Below are 17524 nucleotides of genomic sequence, written 5' to 3'. Positions count from 1 at the left end.
TGGTGATATTCAGGAGAGAGGTAATCTTTTTTTTGTTCTTCCTATTCTTGACTGCTTCCAAATCAGCTAGCTTCATAAGACCTGATCCTAGAGACCCAATGGACTCTTGAGCTATGCATTCATTCTGACCTTTCTTTTCCCTGATGATTATCTGTTTCAAGAAGATGTATACTTTAGGCAACATAGCTCTAATTTATGCTCTCTGCAGGTATAGTTTATACTAGACACAATGGTCACTGGTTGATGACATCATAAGAGGAAAGAGGATGATATCATCCAAAGCATGTCTCCAATGCTGCTATTGTACCACAGTCTTTAAAGTGAAACATTAACTTGAAAATGTATTTCTGTAAATCTGCTTATGTTTATTTTTGTTTATTATAATAATCAAATCAACCTTATTTTAGATTGATACTAGAAATAATACCACTTGAAGATCTGACAATGTTTGAGCATGGAGGAAGCCATCTTAGGATCAAACCTTTTGTGAAAATGACCGGTAAAAAAAAAACATGGCTACCAAAAGCAAGAGGTGTGCAAAAACAATAAAAAAACAGGACATGATTCTTCTAACATTTGAATGGTACTCTGTGCCTAAACACCCCCAAAAATCTGGTAAACAGATTTTAATGGAGACTGTAGGCACCACTCCCACTAAGTCTCATGTGATGTTTACGGTGCTGTAAGTTTTTGTGCACTGGCTTCCTTTTTTCTGTCAAACCTATTAAGAGTGGTGTGACAAAACCTGGAAATCTTATTGACACCTACTTATTGACACCCCTCTTACAGCCATTCAGATAATGTGTAAATTTCACTTCCTGGCTCCAGCCCAACACTGCGTCCAAGATTTGACAGGCTTTAGATAGATAATGCTGAAACCGGAATTTTGGATCTCTTGCTTCTATATTTTCAAGCCACTTGTGTGGCATTATGTTATTATGCACAAGAAACTGTATTTGCTTCCTGTGTGTAGTTGCTGCTGGAGGATGTTTTCATAAAGTTGCTTTAAAACTTCAAGTGTTTTTTCGTGGAAAAACTGCCAAACAGAAATGTCGAAGCATGCGATGGTTTGTAAAATATGTTTGGGTAAATAATTGGGGCAATGACCATTTCAGCTGTCATCTGTCAAAAAAAAATATATAGTTGTGAGTTCAGTGGAAGGTGATTCTTAGAATAAAAAATATAAAAGAGCTGATTTAATATATATTGGAATTGTATGATACATGTCAAATAGTTCTCAACATTTTATAGAAAAATTGCACAGGCTTAGAACAATTTGTTGGTTTAGAAACAAAGCTACAAAACTCAAGGCCTTCAAGTTCAACCTTTTACTCATTACTGTTTCAGAGTCCAATTCAAAGAAAGGTAAAAGCCAAATATTAACTAATTTACAATTATGCCTGAAAAAGGGGAAGCAACTTTCTTGACACAGAAAAGCAGATGCTAAATAAATTACATTTGAACGTGGAATTTTTTTTTTTTTACTTCAAAATGTATTTATTTATTTCTAAAATATTTTACCAGGATGGATACATTGAGATTTCTCTTGTTTTCAAGTATGTCCTGGGTTCTTATTGTAAAGAACCCTGTTGACTGTTGTAGGTCATCTCTTTTACTCAAGTCTCAACGGATTACCTCTAGTCCTTTCTTTTTTTGTAAATCTGTTTATTAGGGCATAGTAAATAATACAGAGTTGGCTCGCAGGCCAGATAAACGAGCAAAATTTTCAAGACATTAGCAAGACATGTATACAAAGTTTTAATATCTAGTAAATCGTGATATAAACAGGAGCAATACGATTAACCTATATCGGATCAGGAGATCCGAGCTTCCTCTTGTGGGTCAGTAGCAGGTCCCCAGCTGTCAGGTTCAGATATGTAAATGAGCAGTACCTCAGAACATTCCCAAGGTATTTACATGGGTGCACCACTGACTATTCTAGGTGTGACGTTGCTTTAGGTTAGGCAGAGACAGTTGGCATGATCTATCCCATGAGAGCAGAGTTAGGAAAATTGGGTCAACCGTTAGCAACGTAGAGGTTTAGAATTCTGGGTCTGTGAAGACGATATAGAGTACTGCCTCATCACTTCACATGCATAACCCCTTTACCTAGTGTATCCCCAGATAAGGCCAATATTCAGGCTCTAAGACTCTGCGGTGGTGGGAGATCATCCCTCCAGACAGTGTGCCACAGCGGAGCTCGAGATATATCCACCGGCTAGTACACCCAACAAACCACTAAACCATTTAAAAAGGGGGTCAGTTGATCGCCCATGTCGAAGGTCACGAGTTCTCAATGCGTAAGTACGTATGGGCACCATCCCGGGGCATTGAGGGGGTGGACTAGAGCGGTGGTCGCCCAAATTTAGTAAGTGTCCAGCGTGACCTAGGTCTCCAGGGTCTCCGAGGGCATCCCCGGAGATCATGGTTTACCATCCGCCATCAAGTCTGAACACCGGAAAATCGTCAGTCGGTAGTCAGGTCAGTCATGTACCGTGAGATGTCAATTATCCGTCCTGTGAATGGTCTAGCCAGTCCCGAGCCCAGATCCCCCGTGGCCCAGAGATCAGAGAGAAGAGAGTAGGAAAAGAGGTTAGAGAGGGGGGGGCATTGGAAGTTGCGCTGCGCGCCCCTGATAGTCCCCGTTCTGTCGGCAGCTGGCGATATAGAAGAACCATGGTGCCCACATTTCAGTGTGTCTGGCTACCCGGCCCATGATGGTAGCATGGGCTTCTTCTGCCCCCTGAATATCTTCCACTCTTTTGATCCACTCACTTCTGGTCGGTACTATGTCCGTCTTCCAGTGTGCCGGAATGTTAGCTTTTGCGGCGTTAAGCAGGTGTCGTAGTATTGATTTCTTGTACACTGGTATGGGTAGAGCAGAGATGTGTAATAAAGCCAGTTCTGCACCCCACGTTGGTAGATCTCTTAGGATGAGCCGAACCGCCTCTCTAATCATATCCCAGTAGGGAATGATAAGCCTGCACTCCCACCAGATATGTATCACTGTACCGAGCTCCTCCTGACATCTCCAGCACGTCGGAGGAGTAGAAGGGAAGATGCGGTGGAGCAGCACCGGTGTCCTATACCATAGGGAGATCAGCTTATAATTTAGCTCCTGATAATAAGAGCTCATAGAGCTCTTATGTTGCCAAAGTAGCGCGGATTCCCATTGTTGGGTGGTGAGATCCTTCCCTAGTTGTCCTTCCCATTGTCGTTTGAATGCCATCCGTGTGGAGGCGCCTCCGGTGAGCAGGTGTAAATATAGAGATGAAATTGCGTGGTCTAGGGTGGTACCTTGATCACAAAGCTGCTCAAACCACATAAGTTCCCTGTGGAGTCGTGCATTGTGTGGTATGGAGGCCAGAAAATGTTTCAGTTGTAGGTGGCGGAAGTGTGAAAGAAAGGTAGGAGGTCTATCCCCTAGGAGCGATGAGAGATCCCGCAATCGTCCACCACTAAGAACCGTGTATATGGGTACAAATGTACGTTCACTCTCGATAGGCCATGCCTCAGTCGGGAGCCCCCCTCCAACTTCTTCATTGTGAGTAATCGGTAGCAGTGGGCTAGGCGTCGGCGACACATGTTCTTGTTCCCTCAGGGATTGCCATCCAAGCAGGGTCTGCGAGACCAACCCCTCGCTAGGCGTCAGGGTGGGCCGTCTCCTGGGGGATCCCCATACCCTCGCCTCCAGCGTCGGGCCTATGAGACCTCTATCGAGGGCTACCCATTGTTTAGGTGTCGACGTTGAGTGCCAGTCCAGAACGCGCTGTAGGATAGCGGCTTGATAATACCTTTTGAAATCGGGGAGCGCTAGGCCACCTTGTGTCCTCGGCCGGCATAAGAGGTCATGGCGAAGCCGAGGGCGGCCCCCATGCCAAATATATTTGAGCACTCCTGATTTTAGGGCCGCAAAGAAGCTCACCGGAATGGCCAGGGGTATAGTCTGTAGGAGGTAGAGAACCCTCGGAAGGATGTTCATCTTAAGCACTGCCACTCTACCGTGCCACGTAACGTGTGGATAGGACCATTTGGAAAGGTCCGTTAGGATATTTTTAAGGAGAGGTGAAAAATTGCAGTCGTAAACTTCTTCCGGATTCGTGGTCACCCATACCCCTAAGTATTTCATTTTACTAGATAGCCAATTGAACGCAAACTGTGGTTCCAGAGATCGGTATTCCTCCGGGGGGAGCGTGATGTTTAGCGCCTCACATTTGGAGATGTTAAGTTTAAATCCGGACAATTGTCCGAATTTATCAAGTTCCGAAAGGAGGCAAGGTAGTGTAATCCTGGGATTGCGGACAAAAAAGAGAAGGTCATCAGCATAGGCCGCTACTTTGTGGTGAGTGCCATGCCATTCATAACCCTGGATGTCTGGATTCCGTCTGATCGCTCGGAGAAGTGGCTCTAGGTGGAGTGCGAATAACAGAGGTGAGAGCGGGCATCCCTGTCTGGTACCGTTTCGGATAGCGAAGTCGGCAGTCGTGGCCCCATTGACCCGTACCGTTGCTCGAGGATCAGCGTACAAGGCAGAGATCCACGCGAGGAACCTCTCTCCACACCCCTGCCATTGTAGCATTTCAAGCAGGTATGACCAGTTGACCCGGTCAAATGCCTTCTCCGCATCCGTGGAAAGAAGCATCAGCCGGGTCCCCTGTCTCCGAGCATGGTGTTGAACGGCAAATAGTCTTAGGGTGCTGTCCCTGGCTTCCCTACCCGGGATGAATCCCGTCTGATCAGCATGAACCAGTCCGGGTAGAAGGTGTTTGAGGCGATTCGCCAGCACCTTTGTGAATAGCTTGGAATCCACATTAATCAGGGATATCGGGCGGTAACTGCCGCAATGTAGCGGGTCCTTCCCGGGCTTCAGGAGTACAGTGATGGTAGCGGCAACTGACTCACGGCCCAGAGGACCCCTGTCTCCTATCGCGTTGATGGCGTTGGTGAGCCGAGGTACAAGCAACCCCGAAAACTTTTTATAATATCCTACAGAGAAGCCATCCGGGCCTGGGGCCTTCCCAGTCTTGGACGATTTCAAGGCCATGGCTATTTCATCCACACTAATTGGGGTATTTAGGAGCCCCGTGGAGTCTCGGTCCAGCTTATCCACGTCCACGTCTGACAGATAGGTGCGGATTTTCTCGCGGTGTCTCATGGCTTCGCTCTCCCCGATCGGTGCTTGTAGATTATAAAGTTTCTCATAGTAGAGTCGGAATTCTTCTGCTATCAGCTCCGGGAAGGGAGACACTTCCCCTGAGGTCAGTTTTAGCTGGCGAATTTGTCTGGGCGGCATGGGGCCTTTTAGTAGCCGGGCAAGGTATTTACCACCTTTATTGGCGTGGGCATAATAGAAGCCTTTGGTTCGCTGCACCGCCCTGAGGTGTCGTTTCAGGAGGAGTGCTTTAAGCCGTCTCCGATGCTCCATCAGTTCTCCATAGACAGCGTTTAACTGAGAACGTTTATGACTGCGCTCAAGTGTGGAGATAGTGCGATGTAGTTCGGTCATTTCTGCCATGAACGTTTTTCGTTTTTGCGAGGCGATGCGAATAAAGATGCCGCGGATCACGCTTTTATGCGCTTCCCACAAAGAGATCGGGGATATGTCCGGGGTATCATTTTCCCTGAAGTATTGCTCCAACTCCCGGTGCAGCTGATCTTGGACATCCCGATCCAGTAGTAAGGCTTCATTAAGTCTCCAGGTCCAACCAGTCGGCTTGTAGAGGGGGGAGGCCAGTTCCATCTCAACTGATCCGTGGTCCGACCAGGTGGCCGGAAGAATGTTGGCTCCCATCAGGCGAGAGAGTCCTTCTTGGGTGACAAAAAGGTAATCTATCCGCGAATATCGGTTGTGAAGTGCAGAAAAATAGGTGTAATCTTTCACCGTAGGATTCAGCACCCGCCAGCTGTCCACCAATCTCAGAGAGTCCAGCGATTGTCGGATGGACCTGATGTGACGTTGTGGGATACAACTATGACCTGTGGAGGAGTCCAGCATAGGATCCAGCGGGGTATTAAAGTCGCCACCAACAATCAGGGTCCCATCCGAGAAGTCCTCCAATTGTTGAAGTGCATTGCGGAGAAACGGTGCCTGTCTCTTATTAGGAACATATATAGAGGCTATCGTGTAGATCTTATCAGCAATGACTCCTTTAAGGAAGAGGTATCTCCCCAGTGAGTCCTGTGCTCTATCTAGTTCTTCGAATCCCAAGTGAGCTGACAGTAGGATAGCCACACCAGTTTTGTGAGCGGAAGGGTGGTTGCAGAAGTAGTTAGTAGGGAAGTGTCGATCGCGTAACTTGGGGTGAGACTCTCCCCTAAAATGAGTTTCCTGTAGCAGTGCGATCGCAACTTGTTTTCTTTTCAATTCCCTTAATAGGTGGGATCTACGTTCAGGAATGTTGAGTCCTCTGCAGTTCTGCGAGATAACCTTTAGGGGTGCTTTGCGGTAAGCCATGATGCGTAGTGTCACTACGAACAAGGGCTGCCTTGGTGCCGTGTAGAACCCTCAGGGAACGCGACAGTCAGTCCAAAGCTAGGTGAAGAAAAGGGGAGGGGGGGATAGCGAGTGGTGGGGAGGGGGGGGGGGGAAGATGAGAGAGAAGTTAGAGATAAGAGTAGTGGGTGTAAGGTGGGTCAGCCACAGGAGACCGGGGACCAGGGCCAGGTGTCTGTTAAGAAGTTAAAAGGAGGTATGTATCCTTATCGTCGATACCCTCACAGAATTTGGGGGTAACCCAAATCTACGCCCCCCGCCCGAATGGAGGGGGGTATTCCCGTGCAGTGACCGACACTAGAGGTGCTTCGTTCCGGTACCAGCCCAGGAAACCCAAGCACTCTCTATGTGGCCACGACTACAGCACGAGTGTAAGAAAGTGGAGGCACAGCTCGAGCTCCGCCTGGAAACTATCTCTCCGAAAGACAATCGGCAACCGCTCCCAACCGTTCCCCCGGGCTACTGTAAAAGGGCTATGGAAATTCCCCGGAGAATGACAGCGGGGTCAAGGCTTATGGATGGTAATAGCAAAACAAAAGGGAAAGTAAATACAGAGGAGTCGTACCAGTACGTAACTACCAGAGACAACCGGCATACCCCGGGCATTACCCCATAGCAGGGCACTCTATCGGAATCCCATACCCACCCCTCCCTTAGAATCTCGTACGGACAGCATCCTATCTCGTGGCGTAACAGCGGGTGATGTGTACTTATCCTGCCCCCCAGTACCGGAAGGCCCGTGGAACCCCTAAGCCCCATCTCCCCTAAAGGGTTACATTTATCAATACCTATATCTCCACATAAATTCAAACAGATAGGTGAACACTAATAACGGCACAAACATTTTCTACCATCGAATCCTGCAGTTATACTTGCATCATAGTTAGGAGGCACACTCCTCTTGGGATGGGCAAGCACGGGCGAGGGAGGGGAAGGGGAGAGGAGAGGAGGCGGCACGATGGGGGGGGAGGGGGGGGGGGGGGGGAAGAGTGGACCTCATGTAGAGCAGTACCTATATCAATAGTGAGCTCGTTGAGATTGTCTACATAAAAGCATATGTTCTCTATCTAAAAATGCACAGATGATTGCCATCCTCGAGGACCCCACCTTTGAATGAAATATGTGAACACAGCGAACTGGGCGGCGGGTTGCAACGAAAAGGGTTAGATTGGTCGTAACCCGGCATATAATCGCTTGTCAAAAAGTGATTGCCTAGTACAGTAGGGAGGCTTACACGGCGCAACGTGCCGCACGTGCAAGCAACCAAGCAAGGTCCTCGGAGGGTGGCAATGAAACACACAATACTACACAGTATACCGGGCACCAACATCCGTAAATAGCAATAACAATGTGTAGGTGTACTTCCCCAAACCCCCCCCCCCCCCAATCCCGAACCCCCCACCCAAAGCCCCAGCAGAGGGTCCAATGCTCAATCAAATGTCCCAGAACATGGAGAGTTCCGTTGCCAGAGGACAACCCAACTGAAGCGTAGACATCCGCCCCCCCCCCCCCAACCCCCCCGCCCAAACCCCGAAAACTTGCATATGCAGCCTGTTCTTAGCTGAGACATCGAGGAAATTATAGTAGTACATAAAGCAGGTATGGTGAACATAAGCGTAGGAGTCCCCAAGGCAACCCGACTGGGCCCAATGTCCCCCTCCCAAGAGCCAAAAACAAGCCCCACAGTACCTTAGAGTATGCAGTGTAGTACGTGCGTCTCACACAGTGGTCGGGGTGAGTCAGCCATCTGAAGCGGAGTTCCGTGGCCCAGATCCTGCGGAGGTGCAGCATCAATCATGAGAGATGGGGTGGTTATTCCTCTGGTGAGGTCGGATCCCGATATCTTCCCGTACGGGGGGCAGAGGGAGCTCTGGATTGTCGTTGCCTGGGTTCCCTCTGAGCTCTCGGCGGTGGACCCAGCGGGCCTAGAATCCAATTAGTAATAGGCTGCGATGGGAGACCCAACTCTCCCATGAAACGTGGGACTTCCTCCGGCCATCGCATAGTGATCCAGCGATTCTGATGTCTTGCCATCAAGGCAAATGGAAAACCCCATTTGTAAACCACATTATGATCCCGTAGCGCAGTCGTGACAGGGCGGAGAGCTCGTCTGGCTTCCAGAGTGATGGGGGACAAATCATTAAAGAGTGTTACTTGGGCTCCTCTGAAGGGCCAAGATTGCCGCTCCCGGGCTTTCGTCATGATGGCATCCTTCACCGGGAATGAGCTGAGGCAGCAAACAAGATCTCTTGGACCGTCATCCGCATTCCTGGGCCGTAGAGCCCTATGTGCCCTCTCAAAGTGGATCTGTGGAGGCGGGGATGATTGCATAATAAGTTGGAAGAGCTCCAAGAGGGTGTCCGCCGCCACCTCGGGGCCCTCAGTTTCTGGGACCCCGCGTACACGTATGTTGCATCGTCTACCCCTATTATCCACATCCTCCAGATGACGGCGCATAGCCAGGATCAGTTCACCCTGTCTCGAAACTGCGGTGTCCGTGGACGCCATGCGGGTAGACAGGGCCGCGCCTGCTTCTTCAAGCGTAGTGATGCGGCCTGTATGCGCTGTGATCTCGGCGCGAAGTCCTGCCACTTCATTCCTCATAGCTTCCTGAATATTCGCCTCCATGACCTGTAGATCAGTTTTAGTGGCCATGGCAGCAGTCAGGTCCCTGAGGGTGTTTTCAATTCGTTCCAGAGCGGTGAGCGCTGGGCCCTGCTCCGGCGCAGGCGCCATCTTGGGAGTAGCCGGGTCGCCGCTCGCGCTGGGCTGTTGCTGCAGGTAATTGTCCAGAGGACCCTGCTGGGGATTCCCCGGGGTCTGGGGATGCTCCGGGCGTTTAGTGCGCCCCATTAAGTATGCTTAGCCGCTCTTAATAGCTGTAATCGGGGAACGGTGGAGCGGAGCTCTGTCTTCAAGCGGCCATCTTGGACGGAGCCGGAACCACGCCTCCACCTCTAGTCCTTTCTATGGTCCTGCTAAGAAGCAGTCCGTCATATAATTATTTGTATAGACTTATTGCAAAGTCTGGAAAACCATAATATAAGCAGCGAGTAATGGTTGAAAAAGGGGAATCATGAGCACAAAAAAATAAAAACAAAACTAATTTATGGGGTCCTCGGCATCCACACATGGAGCCCCACCCCAAGATAGACTAGCAGCTCTCTAATTCCCACTGTTTGCAAAGCTGGTCAAGATTTTAAAATAAAATTATATCAGGCTCTAGAACAGGGATAGGCAACCTTAGGCACTCCACATGTTGTGGTCGACATCTCCCTTTGATGCTTTTAAGCACTCCAGATGTTGTGGACTACATCTCTCCTGATGCTTAGCCAGCATCATAGCTGGAAGAGCACTATGTGAGATGTAGTTCACAACATCTGGAGTGTCGAAGGTTGCCTAGCCCTGCTCTTAAACAAAAAAATTGACAAAGCTATCCCATCAATCAGCTATTCTAGCTTATATCTGGCTGAATATTTGATAATTCAATCTTTCAGAAACATAACATAATTTTTCCTTCATTGAATATTCCATGTCCATTGTCTATCAACTAGAAGGTCAGTGGACCACTTAATAATTCAAAGCCCCACACACTGGTGTTATTTTCGATTCTTTCATCACCTTTTTCCCTATATCCAGTCTGTCTTCAATTCATGTAACTTTTACCTTAAAAACATTGCACTTCTGTTTTCTTCGACCCATGTGCAGTGGAGTGGAAGGAACTATGTACAATTCTAGCACTAACAAATGGTCCTGACCTCCTCCTCCTCCTTGTGTGAGTACTGGGGTACATGGGTCTATATAACAGGTAGGGGCTTTTCAGTTGTGAAAGGCACTTATCCAGAAAATATAGAGGTTTTGTTTAGTAAGTAAACCACTATGTATTTTAAGGTCTTATAACATTTCCAAAAATGTATAAGAGTATTTTTTTTTATTTGTATTAACTAAGATTTTAGATTGAAGTATTATGATATTGGATTTTTCTTCTTTCTTCTATAATACATGCAAACTTTGCTGTATTTTGATTCCAATTGTTTAAACTTTTGTAAAATGAAAAAACTAAAAAAGCGTTGTTTTATTGATTTAACAATCTCTTGAACATTTGAACCTCTCCAAGAACAATCTATATCTATTTTGTTTTTCCATTTCTTTTTAGGTATTTATGAGCCGACATTTCTTGTACAACTGCAGTGAACCTACCCTGGATGTGAAGATTGCCTTTTGTCAGGTGTGTGTTCCTTACAGGTAAAACAAGGTACCGTATGAATTTGTATTTCCATGATTCCAAATGTTTACATTCTTGTCATTTCACAATATTCTACTGCATTTGTCTGTTTTGTATGGATAAACAAAGTCCTATCTGTGGTCCTTTGATTATCTAATCGCTGAACCCTGAATTAAAGTGAATTAAATCCAAATGGTAAAATTTGTGCTAAACTAGCCATGATGTGGTTGTAAGTGAGATTTTTCCCAAATTGGCTATTTTGCCCTTAAAGGACCACTCTAGTGCCAGGAAAGCATACTCGTTTTCCTGGCACTAGAGTGCCCTGAGGGTGCCCCCACCCTCAGGGTCCCCCTTCCGCCCGGCTCTGGAAAGGGGAAAGTGTTTAAAACTTAACTTTTTCCAGCGCTGGGCGGGGAGCTCTCCTCCTCCTCTCCGCCTCCGTTCCTCCCCGTCGGCTGAATGCGCACACGCGGCAAGAGCTGCGCGCGCATTCAGCCGGTCACATAGGAAAGCATTCATAATGCTTTCCTATGGACGCTTGCGTGCTCTCACTGTGATTTTCACAGTGAGAATCACGCAAGCGCCTCTAGCGGCTGTCAATGAGACAGCCACTAGAGGAAATAGGGGAAGGCTTAACTAATTGATAAACATAGCAGTTTCTCTGAAACTGCTATGTTTATAAAAAAATTAGTTAACCCTAGCTGGACCTGGCACCCATACCACTTCATTAAGCTGAAGTAGTCTGGGTGCCTAGAGTGGTCCTTTAACTACAATTCAGTGTCTTTGAGCTATGTCTGTTTTTTGTTATCTTCTCGTGTCTTTCATGTTTTTCTAATTATGAATTATGGTCCAAAACCGAGAGGTCACCCATTTTCTATGTTACTGAATTTTTGCTGTGGATATACTAGGTGGTCCATTTTTTCTTTATTGTGCCTGTTTACTGCTACCTTACAGTGTCATTGAACTATGCTCAGTCCGCCTAACAGAATGTTAAAACTACCCTTAGTCTGCCTCACTAAATGTTAACCTTTACTAATCAATTGATATGCTATGCAATCTATTTCTTGTCAACTCATGCAAGACTTGAACTGATAAATTGCATAAGAGCCAAACATTTGCACTCAGTCAAAATGAATATGTGAAAACACATTACTGAAATCCATAACCCATTTATTAGAACTCATTAAAAACCTATATAATCCATGAACATTTAATAGATCAAAATCAGAATAAATAACACCCTCTTCACACCAGTATATTTATAATGGGCTGTATATTTTATAATTATTTATACATTATTTCTGTAAATCTCCATTATCCAATTTTCTATACTCCCCCGTGTGACTCACTCTAAAGCAGGCACAGATAATTATTATAATATTTATGGACCACATCTTTTTTTTAGTGTGGCATTATTATTAGGTTTACAGTCGCATCATTCTGGCTCCAAACAAACTTAAAGGAACACTATAGTGTGAGGAATCCAAACATTATTCCTAACATTATAGTGCCAGAATACCTGTTTCTCTGTGTATGTGTGTGGGTCCTCTCCCAAATATTTCAAATATTTTATTTACCTTATCTCCATCGCAGCACTGATATTGCTGCGGTGGCCCTGCCTCTATGGCTAAGATCATCAGTCTTGACAATTTCAGCCAACTTTCAGCCTATAGGAAAGCATTGGGAGGCTATTGCGCATGCATGGCAAAACACTGCACTGCGCCAATCATCATCCCCTCTTAGAGATGCATTGAATGTAATAGGAAGCACTTCTAAGTGACTGTCTGAGAGACAGTTTTGCTTTGGCTAGGCTCTGGACTATTATTTCCATTTTCTATACTAAGCATTAAGGTCCAGTAAGGTGCCTTTCTATCTCTTCAACTATTCCTTTATTAGAGGCTGTCTTATATCTTGCTGAGGATCCAATCCACATCTCTCTGCTAGTAATTGAAGGATTACTTTGAAGGATTTTTCAATCGGGCCACGCTATTCCCATGGAGTACCCTACCCCATTTTATCAGATTTTTTCCTAGCCTGCAGTCATTTAAAAAGTCTCCAATAAAAGGCTCAACATTTCAAGTCCTATGCTACTGTCAAGGACAGCATCAAGGCGGCAGCAACATGCAAAGCCCCCATATTATATATTTGACAGATATGCTGATGACAGAGCAACAAAAGCTAAGGAAATCATACAAAATAAACTGAAAAAACTGAGATATACATTTACATGTAATTCAGGTTAACACAATGCACAGCAATTAAATTGTAACTTAAATTAGGCACTATAAGACTCCAAAGCACTACCTCTTAAAGGGACACTATAGTGTACTATAGTGACCATAATCTTAATTATTAGATTTTGGTAAATAGATCATGCTCCTATAATCTCACTGCTCAATTCTCTGTCATTCCGAAGTTAAATCCCTTTGTTTGAGCAGCCCTAGTCCCACCTCCCACCTCCCTGCAAGTAACTTACACAGCCTTACTAAACACTTCTTGTAAAGTGGGATCTAATGTTTAAACTTCCTTTATTGCACAGTGTTTAATCTAGAACTCATATCTCTTGCACTGTTAAAAGCTTGCTCTACCCTGCAGGAGCCTCATGTGTGTAATTAAAGTTTAATTTACAGGGCAGGAGATAAACACTTCTAAATTAACATCTGATTGGAAATGAAAAAAATGTCATGCAGGCTGTGTGAAAGTGTGTGGTTGGGGATGCATAAACAGAAACAAAAGTGGTTTAACTTCTAAATGGCAGAGAAGTGAGCAATGAGACTGCAGGGGAATTAAGTTTACATTAAAACGGCTTTAGTTAGCTAAAGCTGTTTTGGTGACTAAAGTGTCCATTTAATGTAATGATTTTTGTGCATAAATGCTGTTCCTTTTCTCAGACAGTAAAGCAAGTATACGTTTGGATGAAAACACGTCACCAGTGGCTTTCAGATAGACAACCACTAGAGCAACCACATCAAACTTGCGGCCCACAATTAATATATTTGCGGACCACCTGCCCTGGGGCCGCTTTGTGCTGTGGCTGCGACCAGTCATTGCCAATGAAAATGATTCTCAACAAAGTAATAACAATTAACAGTTTATTTATGAATATATATGATTAGAATTTGTCCAATTACATTTGAGCTCCTGAAATAAGGAGACTGTGTATGAAAATGGTTGCAATGCCTAAACATCTCATACGCTATTTTTGTTCCACCCGTTGAATTAAAGCAGAAAGTCTGCACTTCAGTTGCATCTTAGTTGTTTAATTTCAAATCCATTGTGGACAATCTTTGAAAATGATCCATCCTTGGATATATCTAATCTCAGCAAACATCAGGCTGCATACCTGATTTGAATAACAAGGTTTACGAAGTGCTCAGGTCCTAGGCATAGTTTTACATTTGATGCACTAATAACATGTCATTAATCCTCTTAAACATATTGTTTCTTATTCATTTTTGCTCAAGGATAAGTATATTGAATATATGATATGCTGAAAACAGATTTCTCATGATCAATGGGGATATTAATAAGATTCAAATGGCTGACTCAGCTAAGCTATTCCATAATCTAATTTTATAGCGTTTATGTAATTGTTTTACCATCAGAAATAAGAAATGAATGGGCTAGATTAATATTGGTAAATGCCACCTAGTCTACTGACAGTAAATCACAAATAAGTAAATGGATTTATTTTTTACAATGCAAAGTTTCATAGTTCTACACCACTTAGAATTTAGAAAGCACGCACAGCAAAATTGATATAGAAAATAAAAACTAGTTTTGTTATGCATACAATAGCGATGCAGTTGCTGGTTTATTTACTAGTTGACGTGTCGGTTTAGGTCAGGGGTGCCCAAAAGGTAGATCCACAGATGTTGTAAAACTATAACTCCCATAATGCTTTGTATGCCTATAGAAGACATTTAGAATGACAAAGCCTCATGGAACCTGTATAACATCTGGGGATCTACTTTTTGGACACCCCTGGTGTATGTCAATGAGTGAGTTCTGGTAAGAAACATTTGAGCTATTTATTAGCATGACTCAAAGAATGACCCGAATCATTGTCTGTGCAACCATGGCATAGCTGTACAATTACTATAGGTGGGAAACCTGGAATTACACTGTCCATTGAGATCTGCAAGTTAAGTTATATAGAAAATAGCCAATACACAATGACCTCAGAGCAAATTTCAGATTCTTTCTGTTATTGCTCCAAATACAAATTACATATTCTCTCTAAAACACTATGTTACGTTTTGTGCAATAGATCACAGGACTTAAAGCGGCACTGTCATGCCGAACTTACCTTTCTATAATCGATTCCTCTTCTCTCCCACTCTCAGGATCTGTTCTTCTTTTCTTCCTGTCTGCTCTAGTCTTATTTAAAACATAAGACAAAGTACGGACTACTTTGTCTTATGGAGGTTTCCTACCCTTGACCAGCTTTGACCCACTTCTCACGGTCAAAGGAATTTCCCCACAATTCTCACCTGATCTTGTAATGCTTCCTTTCACTATTCTTCAGAATACTGTCATATAGATAGGACGCGGGTGAAACTACCGAATTCTGTCCTAACAGAATGAACAGTTTGTTCATTCGTGTTAGAGTAGCATTCGGTAGTTTCTATTCGTATCGGAATTTCATTTGAATGACTGAAACTCCAATCCTATTCGTGCTGCGGTTGCACCTTGTAAATAGCTCCTTAATTGCCACAGTATTAGGGAGCTATCTACCAAAAGACTAAAAGACCTAAATGACTGCTCACTGTTGTTTAAAAGACCCCCTCACGCCTCTAATAAAGTGTCCCTATAACAATTAACAGGGGGGGGACATAGTGTCCCCCCCTGAACCCCGACTCATGCACAGCGAGTGGGGGCCTCTAAACTAAATGGGGGATTTAGTGTCTCCCCCGCCCCCCATCCATGAGCAACTGGTGGGGGCCCTAAATGAAAATAGGAGGGGGGGACTCTAGATGTAAAAAGAAAACCCAAGGGTTGGTGATTAGGGGTCTCCAAGCCCCTAGTCGTCGTCCCCAAACCCCTACCTATCCATTTACCCTAAAAATAGTGGAGGGGGGGGGGCAACAAAACTAAGTCCCTGTAAATAAAAATAAATACTTACCATTTGAAATCTTTTTTCTAAAATCTTCTTCCCACGCCCTGCAGTTTGACTCAGAGGGCCCTGATTGGTTGGTTTAAGCCAACCAATAAGAGCGCTCTGATAGGTAAATAGTGAGCCTTACCTGATTGGCTCACTATTTATCTATCAGAGCACTCTTATTGGTTTGCTTGGAATTCAACCAATCAGAGTGCTCTGAAGTAATTTTACACAACGTGGGAAAGTTCTTAGGAATTTCCCTATGCTGTGTAATTTGACTCATCACAACACTTGGCTTGGAATCCAACCAATCCAAGTATGAGTCAGAGTGTGAAGCGAGTGCTGGCTTGGGGGGGAACACTATGTCCCCTCCGCTAGTAAATAAATAGGTGGTGGGGGCTAGTTAATAGATGGGAGGGGGGTTCACCAACTGCTGCTCATTGTTTAGGTGACATGCCCCTACTCGCGGAATAGTGAGTAGGGGCATTTGGGAGATTTTAATCTCCCTTATGTTATTATAGGGGGTCATATTTAACCCCATAGAGTGAGGGAGGACATGTGGGGGGTTAGGAAGTGGCGGGGAGCACAGCTCCCTGACACTTCTGTTTTTACATATTACAAGGAGGGAGCTGCATGCCGGCAGCTGTGTCACCGACATTCGGTCTTTGTTTGTTCATTTGAAATTTCTATTCATTCATTCCTCTTTCTGACGAATGAATGAATAGTCGAAATTCCCGTCCGAATGCCGAGCTTGGCCCACAGGGACTTCATCTACCCACACAAAGATGGCGGTGCCCAGGGCCTAGGTCCGGGCAGAAAATAAGCATTTGATATAGGTAATATGGGGGGCTTAAGGCATTTGGGGTCTATTAGATGTATTAGAGATGGGAGGGGGGTTAAAAAACAGATGCGGCCATGACAGTGCCGCATTAAGTATGGAGGATATAATAAGGAAATTAAGGTGACCAAGGCGGCTTGGGGCTCTGGCACTGAGCTGGCCCTCCTTGAGCCTGGATAAAGATCAAACACAGCCTTGTACTCACTCACTTCATTAAGAAAGCCTTGCAGTCTGTACAGAAATCAGGTGCATGATACTTTAAGAGAGCCCTTGCAGTCTCCACAGCCAGCTCTCTGAGTCATTCCCTGAGTGTCAGAATCTATAACAATTGCATATCAAACTGATCCCACCTATAAGGATGGTCCAGATCTGAAATGCCAGCAAGTTCCCTCTGCACAAGAAATACAGCAACCTCGGATGATTGTTCTGGCCTTAGCCTTGTCAGCGAGGTGTATTGTATTGTATTTCACTGAACCGGCAGGATGCACGCTCGCAAATTATTGTTCACTTGCTTTTTTTGCAAGTGAATGATAATTCTGAGTACTACTAAATATTTAAAAATGGTATGTGTAGCAGAGCGTCCTAAACCCCGGCCTTACAAGGACTTTCCCTGCTGAATCCTCCATGAGCTGGAACAAGGTGCTAAGCACTTATTATAGCCCTTCTCCTCCCAATAACTAGACGACACATAGTTCTGGGAGTACAACTGAACTGAAATTTAATGGGACAGGTACAGCCAATTTATACACAGACCCCAGCAGGGGTCTCCATTGTCTTTGCAACAGGCCCCTCCCGGAAATCTCCGGGCCTGGGAGATAATTGCGTTAAAGACTGGTAAGCTAATTATCTCCCAGGAACAAAGGGGCA

The 17524-nt window shown here is 45.0% G+C and overlaps 1 protein-coding gene across 6 annotated transcripts in view; it reads left to right on the top strand.

Moving 5' to 3' along the window:
• Positions 1 to 17524, top strand: part of MAPK10 (mitogen-activated protein kinase 10) — a 267785-nt gene that overhangs the window by 119659 nt on the left and 130602 nt on the right. For 5 of the 6 annotated variants that reach the window (XM_063458770.1, XM_063458771.1, XM_063458768.1 and 2 more), the window contains exon 2: positions 10650 to 10721. In XM_063458770.1, the coding sequence (XP_063314840.1) occupies positions 10650 to 10721 (72 nt within the window). Of the gene's footprint in view, positions 1 to 10649; positions 10749 to 17524 lie in introns of all 6 variants that reach the window. The other variant, XM_063458772.1, reaches the window with a different exon arrangement.

Source organism: Pelobates fuscus, chromosome 6 (assembly GCF_036172605.1).
Source record: "Pelobates fuscus isolate aPelFus1 chromosome 6, aPelFus1.pri, whole genome shotgun sequence".
NCBI lineage: Eukaryota > Metazoa > Chordata > Amphibia > Anura > Pelobatidae > Pelobates > Pelobates fuscus.
This window is presented reverse-complemented; position numbering and strand designations above follow the sequence as displayed.